We start from the raw sequence: 9,357 nt of genomic DNA, 5'->3' as shown, positions 1-9,357 counted from the left end.
TAATTATACTAGGACTTATCTTTAAGAGTTAGAGTTTGAGTGTAATTGGGACAAAGGTAATTTTATTGTAATTGGACTCTACTACCTTCCTCTATTATAAATAGAGGTTAATGTACTCCGGTTATAATAAGTTAATGAAGTATTTCTCTTTTTCATAAATTCATCATGATGAAGGTGAGAAAATTCAAGCAATCATGGAAGATTTGAGAAGGCGCTTCAATGCACAAGAACAAGTCTTTGAACCACCAACAGAGGAACAAAAAGAATTGCTTGAATTGAATCAGTGTGAAGACATAAGTATACAAGGGTTTACATAGTTTTCCAAAACCTCACAAAATGGGAATACAAAGGTCTGAATTCCTCACATTGAAGTGTCTTAGTTTCATCTAGGTGTCTTTGCAAATTTGGACAAATCAATGGGTTGTTCCTTTCATTCTTCTTCTACGATTATTGGATCTTGATACTCTTCACTTCAGTGATTCATTTGTCCTTGATTCTCCCTTTTATTGACTGATTTTTTAGGATGATTATCCTTGATTGATTTTGATTAATTGAGTATGATTTGTAGGAGAATCTTGAATAGCTAATTTTGCTTGTGGTAGGACCCTCATGTGGGTGATTGTAGGATAACTAATTATAGAAGATGCTTGAGGTGGCTGAGATTCATCCGTGCTTGAAGACTTCCCCCTTTGCATGGCTTGCATGACTGAGAATAATGTCTCCTTTCCATGGGTGTGAATCTATCTTCTTGTAGGTTTTCCATGGGCATGATTTCTATGTTAATGATTCATTCCTTGGGCATGTCTTCTATGTTCATGTTTCTTCGTGTAGCTTTAGGTTGTGTAGCAGAGGGGAAGAGTAAGACTCAGGAGTAAAGATCCCCTTCCATACATGTGTGTGCCACACTCACAAGAAAACAAACACAACTAAGAACTAGTTCCTATGGATTTTGCATCACAATGCTATCAACACTTGGCATGAGACTTAAGACAGAGTTTGTAAAGGATTCGTTCGAAGTAAACTTATAGGGGGTGAATAGGTTTACTAAAAAATTATGAACTTTAAATCAATCTAGCATAATCACATCCACAACACCAATATTTGAAGTGGTTCACAATCACTATCTTAGATTGTGGCTCTACTCCCAAGGATCTCTTACCTTGGAGTTAAAGGATCCACTATGTAAAGCCAAACGACATCTACAAATTAGAACCACACAAATTCAATTGCAACACCTTCCCCTAACAGTTAGGGGCTTATAGTTAACAAACTCTAAATAAAAAACCTATAACAACACTTTTTTTCACACAAGGACTTACTAAAACAACAATAACAATAACAATAATAACAACAACAACAACAATAGCAACATCAACAACAACACTTGCCCACATATGGACTTATGGAAACAACAACACCTGCCCGGACATGGTCTTATGGCAATAGAAAATACTAACCCACATAGATATTATGGCAAGAACAACACTTGTCCACATAGGGACTTACGACAACACTAAGTATAGATGCTTAGCAAGTTAATAAATGACTACATAACAAAGGTCTCTTGCTTTTCAATCAAGCACAATATGCCTCTTGATAGACAGATAGATCAATGGAACAACATAATATAATATAAAAAATACTTAAGTGGTTCTACCAATATGATTGGCCCCACTATGTATAAAAATTAAAAGTATACAATAATCTCTTCAAAGAGTTTTGATATCAAAATTCAAAACTCAGATAAAGTAATTTATCAAAACTCAAATCAACCAAACAAAGTACTAAAATAACTATGAATGTAAAAGCAAATACTTAGCATGCTTGAAAAACTCAAGTTGAAGACCTCCATTCTTCTAATTTCAGAGTATGGGACAAGTGGATCACAGAGTACGAATGTGAGGCACTTCAAATTCATGGCTAAGTGTTGAGCATAGGTTGACTCCTATGATATTTTTTTATGATAACATAACTACATTGATCTAAACATTTGAAAAACTAAGTATTCAGATCTTTCACTTTCAAGAGTCAATGCATCTCAAGGTTTAAAACTTCAAAACGATCAAGCCTACACAATATCTCGAGCATCAATGAAGGACAACACTAGAAGAAGCACAGACGAGGAAGAAGACAACGAGAAGACTAGAGTTCAAATGTAAAAATTAAATGTCCATACTCAGTCACAATGTAAGAGAGTATTCCTAAACTCCCTTCGTTAAGTACAATTGTGAAATTGGAGCTTTAAGTCACAAAATGCATATAGATATGTTTAAGAACATCACTTAGAACTTGTTAGAGAACTTAGAGACAAAAAATATTCTCATATTTTAAATGTCAACATAGTTGAACTGACACTGGAGTGATCAATCATCTAGAAGTGCAGGGGCCAGAAATATAAAGCATGATTGAGAAACACTAGTCGATAGATCCATCATCCAGAACATGACTATTTCATGCTATGGAGCCTGATCAATCATCCCATTTGGATTGATTGATCAATTCTACCCAGGAAAACAAATTTTACATGGAATGATTGATCACCCCACCTGATTGATTGATCAGACATAATCTTGGAAATCAAACAGAATCTTGCAAGTCTGAGGCATAAAACATGATTGATCATAGGAAATGCACTAATCAATCATATTTGTATTGCATAGTCAGAGGGAATTCTGATTGATCGATCAGCCCGTAGTCAATGAATGAGTAACTCAACTTTTCTAGACCAACTATAACATATTGATCAATCAGTCCATCGATCAATATGTCATTGTCTAATAGAAAAGTAGTTGTTATGATCAATTGATCGATTAGTCACATAACAATGATCAATCAATAAAAGTATTGATTTTTGCTAACGGGAAAGTTTTTAATACCCCACCAAACATTGTATTGAAAATTTTAATGAGCATTTATTTTCAAATATCCTAAGCATTTACTCTCAATCATGCAAAATCTCTGAAAAATGCTTTAGAGTGGAGGAGTGAGTCATATTCTTTGAAATTTCAAGTCTCTTTCCATCCCATCCTTGCTTTCATTTAGTCAAACTCCTTCAATCACTTCACATTGTGTTGCCAAGGAAGAGGAAGCTTGGATCTCTCAAGGAGAATGATCTCTCCAAGTAAGGGTGTACATTTTTCCTATATATTTACTTAAATTTATGAAAGGTACATCTAGAACCTATAGAATCTAGATACAAAGGGCCAGCTAGAGCTAGAATCTAGTAGCAATCTCTTGGGAAGATTGGTTTTATAAAATACATGTATTAAGCTACACGTGGTTTAAAGAAAACTGAAATCTCTTTATGTAATTTCGGCTATTAGAGCTTTTGAATAGTGGAATTTCCCAAGCAATGGTTTTCTCGCAGTGAATACCAATAGGGGAACATCAATAACAAATTTTTTTTTGTCTCCTATGGTGTATGCATGTTTTGTTTTACATCGAATTACTTTTATGCATGATTTTTATTACAAGTGCAACTTAATGTTAATTCAATATTCTCAATTCATCCTCCCCTTGAGAAGCCATTGGGCCAACAATTGCTATTAGAGTGGGCCAAACACTTAATTGAAATCAAAATCCTCATGATTTTGAAAAAATAATAAATGGCATCTCAAGAAAAATTGCTCTTCCCCAAAGAAAAATATGCCAACTATCCACCTTTGTTCAATGGAAAAAAATATGGATATTCGAAGGTAAGAATGGAATTCTTCCTACAATCTATGAATTTGGACATATAGCATGTAACAGAGAATGGTCCTTTTGAGCCACAAAAACTTGAATATGGCCTTCCGATTGAAATTGAATTCAATAAGCTAACTAGGAAAGAGAAAGAGCAGCTCAAGACAAACTCTAAGGCCTTCCACCTAGAACCAAATGAGTTCAATAGGGTCCCCACATGTAAAATTGTCAAGGAAATTTGGCAAAAACTAAAGGTCACACATGAAGGAATCACTAGAGTAAAAGACTCTAGAATTAGCTTATTGCTAGTCCAAGAAGATGAATTCAAAAAGAAACTAGGTGAATCAATAGCTGAGATGAACTCTAGGTTTACTCATATAATTAATGAGTTGAACATTCTAGGAGAAGAGATTTCCTTGTATAGACAAAATGACAAGCTACTCAAGGCACTTCCAAATTTTTGAGAGGCAAGGAAGATAACCGTGCATGAGAATGATAACTTTAGAACTATAAGCTCAGAATAGCTACTATGAATCCTTCTCACTTATGAGATGGAACCTCAAGATGTTGAGGAAGAGCAAGCTAAAAAAATAGCTCTTAAGCCCAAGACGAGAGTTGAAAGTAACTCTAGTGAAGAAAGCTCTGATGGCGTAAGTTTTATCACTAGACTTCTTCAAAGAATCTATAGGAAAATGAAGAATTTCATAAAAGGCCAATGTACAACTCAAAATGACAAATTCTATAAGGAAACTGATGTTTGTTTTGAGTGTGGGAAACTAGGATATAGAAGGAACAAATATCCAAAGCTTGAAGAAAGAACTCCATCTACAAGCAAAGATCCCAAGAACAAAAAGAAGAAAGTCTTGATCTCAGTTTGGGATACAATTGAAGAAAAGAGTCTATTCATTGTCTAAACAAATATAAAGAAAAATGCAATGCTCAATTACATAAGATTGTAAGGCTCAAGGAAGAGCTTGTTGGAGGCTAACGAAAGATATATAGCAAATGCCTCAAGACAAAATGAATTGATAGACAAGCTATCATGTGATTGGCTTGCATTTTAAAAGAAGAGTTTAGACTTAGAACATCAAGTCAAACTTCCATCTCTCAAATCCACATCTAAGAAGAAAGTTGGAAAGAAGAGTACAAAGCAAAATAAGAAAATTTCTCCCATTCCTCACATTAGATGCCACTATTGCAATGAGATGTGTCACTATTCCCACATTTATGAAATTAAGAATGAAAAAAGCATCAAACAAACATGGGATACCCAAATCAACCAGAAAGGTTGTAGTAACCCAAAAGAAGTTGGAATAACAAGCTTGGAAACCCAAATCACCTAGAACCTCAAATGTTATCCCAAAAGGACCCAACCTAAAATAGATCTCTAAGGGTTAGACTTTTCGTGATGTAGGTATGTCTCCAAGCCAAGGCTCAAAAGAAATTTGGATTTTAGATAGAGGTTGCTCCCTTTCCCTCGACTCCATCTTATTCGAAACTGTATTTAGGTTTTCAAAAAACAACTCAAGCATGTAAAAGTTCCAAAAGTAGAAAATTGATTCTTACCCACATGTGTTTCTGTTTCCTCGACCTTGTTATCAACCAAAATCTAACCCTCACTCCAAACATGACCTCTAAATGCCACCTTGGCCAATCCCAACCCTGCTCATTTCTTTTTCCCACAACCTTGTTTCTTGATCTATGTGTTCAAGGCCATGTTTTCAAAAACCCAATTCTGAACCACAACCCTAAACCCTAAACCTTAAATACAAATAATAAATAAAATTAATGTTTAAATACCATATGCATCAACTAATGCATCATACATATAAACAATACGTTCTTGATATGCCAATATTTATCATAGATACAGAGAAATCCTCACCTCCTTGCTTATCTTCCTCGTTCGCAGATGAAAAACTGCTCTGAAGTGGAAAATACGGAAGAGAAGAGAAACACAACTAAAACGGAAAAGAAAGAAGAAGAACAGGGACAAAAAGCTGAAATGGAAAATAAAATAGAAGAGAGAAGAGAAAAGAGAATAATGTGTGGGAGTCAGAGCTGTGCGTGCAGAGACGATGATTAGATGAGCAGCGAGTTACAGCAGCAGAAAGACGTTAACTCGGTAGATTTTCGGCAAAGATTCATAGTCAAGATCGAAACTAATTGAGTTGAACTGAAATCGGTTCCAACTTGTCAAACGAAAATCGCAATTGGGTTTTGCGATTTTGTCATTATCGCATTCATTTCTTTGAAGATCCAAAATCAATCTGATTTTCTGTTATCTCTCGGATTTTCACTCAACTCTCGTTTTGCTTAAGAGGTTGAGGGGGTGAGAGGAAGTAGTGAATCATCTCTTCAATGCAGCAAACAATCCTGTTGAGGGAACAAGTTAAGGAATAAATGTACAGCCCTCAGAAGATTCATGACTATACATAGAAAACGTGATTTTACATTTTTATTGAGCATTTGGAGAGTTACAGAATATTGATTTCGTATCACAAACAACACCGACAGAATATTCATTTGTTTTTAGAACCCTGTGGATTGATTTGTCTGCAATAGGAGCTCAGTAGCTTGAACTTGATGATATTCGATGGATGATGAAAATCATAAATCGGATTGTTTGTTCTCTTGTCAATCAAAATATTCACTCGACTTTACCTGATGCATAAAGGAGCCTCATTACATTTGCAATGGTCTCAAATCTCTAAAAAATGAAAGCAATGAAGATTGATAATATTCGGCTGAAGAGATGGAGATAAGTAAGCCAAACCTGAAGAGTCTTAAGTACGATGGTCGAGTTTAGAACAAGCCCACTTTCAACAACACCCTCCCTGGATGAAGCTATGGAGATTCTCACCCTTGACCTCGAATTCTAATTCAAACTATCCAGGGATATAGATCACTTGAACTCAAGTTTTTGCCCAGAAAATAGATTGATTAACACAATACTTTTTTTGTTATTTCAGATCACAAATAGCAGTGTGTAACAAACAAAAAGCATAAGAGAACCTTTACTCAGATGACTGGCAATATCAGCAAGCTACTATAAAATATTATTCAACTACATACTCTCTTTTCTTCCATTGAAGTGTGCAGTGATGACATCAATTCTATCTAGGCAATGGATAAACATGTGGAAACCCTATGGATTTACAACACTATAATAGGCTTGACAAGGAGGTGACAACAAATTTAAAGAAGATATTATAGGCTTGACACTATTATGGATGTACAAGCTGTTTACTAACTTCTACAACTACATACTCTGGACAAGATTAAGAAGTTTCTCCCATTCTTTTGTCTCAGTGACAGATACTCATCCGATCTCACAGAATGGATTAAATTTTTCAAAGTCGAAGGATTTGGGGAGCTTGTGCTTGATTTGAGTGGAAGTGTAAGGCACTCAGACTCAACAGATGATGATGATATCAGGTGAGGGATGAATAAATTCAGAATGTCAAACTCTTTGTTCTCTTGTCTTTCAATATCATCTCTCAACTTAACTTGCTAGATACTGTAGCCCCCACAAGATGTCAAGGGTTTCAAAACCCTAAGAAGTGTTTCTCTCTATCGTGTGGCAATTACTGGTGATCAATTAGGTGAGATAATTAGTGGTTCCCCTCTTCTCGAGGACTTGACTTTGAGTTGCTACAACTCCCTTAATTCAGTGAAGATTTATCATCTTCAACTGAAGAGATTAAGAGTGGAGTTAAGTAGCTTGAAGTTGACGATATTCGTTGGATGAAGAACTACAGAAAAGTGGACTGTTTGTTCTCTTGTCCATCGATATCTTCACTCAACTTAACCCAATGCATACAATTTCAATGGTTTCAAATCTCTAAAAAATGAAAGTAATGAAGATTGATCAACTTTGGCTAAAGAGATGGAGATAAGCAAGCCGAACCTGAAGAGTCTCAAGGTCAAGGGTCGAGTTGTGACAAGCCCACTTTCAAAGACATCCCCTCCTAAATGAAGCCTCCGAGATGCTCACCATTGACCTCGACTTCTACTTCGAACTATCCAGGGATGTAGATCACTTGTACTTGAGACTTGCAAATTGAATGCTCAACCCGGCCAGCTGCTACGTTGAACCATCACGTTTGTTAAATTGAATGCTCAACCCAACCAGTTCAGCATCTAGAACGGTTGGGTTTGAGCATTTCAAATTGAAAAACTGGATTGTTCAACTTGTCAATATCTCAGGTACTAGCGGAGCTCCAATAAAATTCTTGTCAGGACTCCGTAGTGTTTACCTATGATAAGCAAGCAGACGAACTTAAATAGAGTTGAGAAGATTTAAGAAAGCACCATTAAATAAAAAAAACAAAGAGGATTCAAATAGCGATGGAGAGAGCATCAGATTAGCTCATTTTAAACAGATGAATGAATAAGAAAAGGCTTACAAATGGATCGATTGCAGTACAAAAAACCACTCTCCTAGAAAAAAGAGGATCACATCTTTGAACAGCTACGTTGTTCCTTTTCTCTGCTGCAATTTCTTTACAAGACACAAAAGAAGAAGAAGATGAAAGGAAAGACAAAACACTCTTGATTCTCTTTCTCCTACTCTCATTGCTCTAACTCCCTCCTACTTTATATAACTCTTGTTTACACATTTCTTATTGTAACAAAAAATTCAGACATTCAATGCACTCATAAAATTGGTTGTAAAAAAACTGAAAGTTGGCTGTAACTTGTAAGACAACAGCAAATCGATGGTCTTCCCTACTCTTTCCTGCTTTATATAACTCTTGTTTATGCATTTCTGGTCGTAACAAACAATGCAATCATTGAATGCACTCATAAAATTGGTTGTAACAAACCTGAAAATTAGTTGTAACTTGTAAGACACCAGGAAATTGGTTGTTACAAACCTGACGATGGGGCATGACAGATGTTGCTGTGTCAGTAACCATTTTAGGATGGAAGCAGAAAGCGCCATTAAGCAAACTGCCACATGGATGAGTGGTGTCAGAACCGAAACTGACCCATCGGTTCAATGATTTTTTGTTTCTTATATAGGGAAAATAGATTTAGCTTAAAACCGGAAGATCCGGCCCGTTTGTCTGGTCCTATAGTTATTGGACCGAGTAAGATTAGGTCCGGTTCAATGCTTACAAAGTAATGTGAAAAAAATTTTGTTTTATTTTATTGGGGTTTCTTTGAGTTATGAAGTTTCTTTCCATTTGCTTTTCAATATTTCTTTCAAAAAAAATTTTGAGTTCAATAAAATAAATAAGTTCCTAGACTGTAGAAATAAGAAATAGAACGTGGTTACCTAATCCAGTGCAAAATCAACATAGAGAGCAATGACACATACATTGAGTGAAATATTATGGGTGAAGTCACTTCTCTTTGAATCTACCTTAATGAAACTTCACTGTGACAATCAAACAACTATTTAAGTTATCTACAATTCAGTCTTTTCTAAAGGAACAAAACATAATGAGATTGATTATTATTTCATTTGAGAAAAATAAATTAGTTGGGATTATCTGCCTTCAATATGTTTCTTACCAAAGCCAGGTGACTGATATCTTCACTAAAGAGATTGCAATGAGACCACTTTTGTATACTTGTTCCAAATTGGGTGTCTATGATGTGTGTGCATCAACTTGAGGGGAGCATTGGAGAAGGGAAAAGGCTAAATTATAATTTTTTTTGTTATAT

General features: G+C 35.4%; 1 protein-coding gene across 1 annotated transcript; it reads left to right on the top strand.

Moving 5' to 3' along the window:
• Positions 1–3,605: 3,605 nt before the first annotated feature.
• Positions 3,606–4,145, top strand: LOC137942971 (uncharacterized). The gene is made up of 2 exons (XM_068788686.1): positions 3,606–3,695; positions 3,741–4,145. Exons 1-2 carry the CDS (start codon positions 3,606–3,608, stop codon positions 4,143–4,145), a joined length of 495 nt encoding a protein of 164 aa, XP_068644787.1.
• The last annotated feature ends 5,212 nt before the right edge of the window (positions 4,146–9,357 follow it).

The sequence above is a fragment of the Aristolochia californica genome, unplaced genomic scaffold (assembly GCF_029961685.1).
Source record: "Aristolochia californica isolate CCGP_79_NKW_82.1479 unplaced genomic scaffold, dmAriCali1.0.hap1 SCAF_10, whole genome shotgun sequence".
Classification (NCBI taxonomy): Eukaryota; Viridiplantae; Streptophyta; class Magnoliopsida; order Piperales; family Aristolochiaceae; genus Aristolochia; species Aristolochia californica.
Note: the sequence above shows the minus strand (reverse complement) of the source record. Positions and strands in the feature narration are given on the sequence as shown.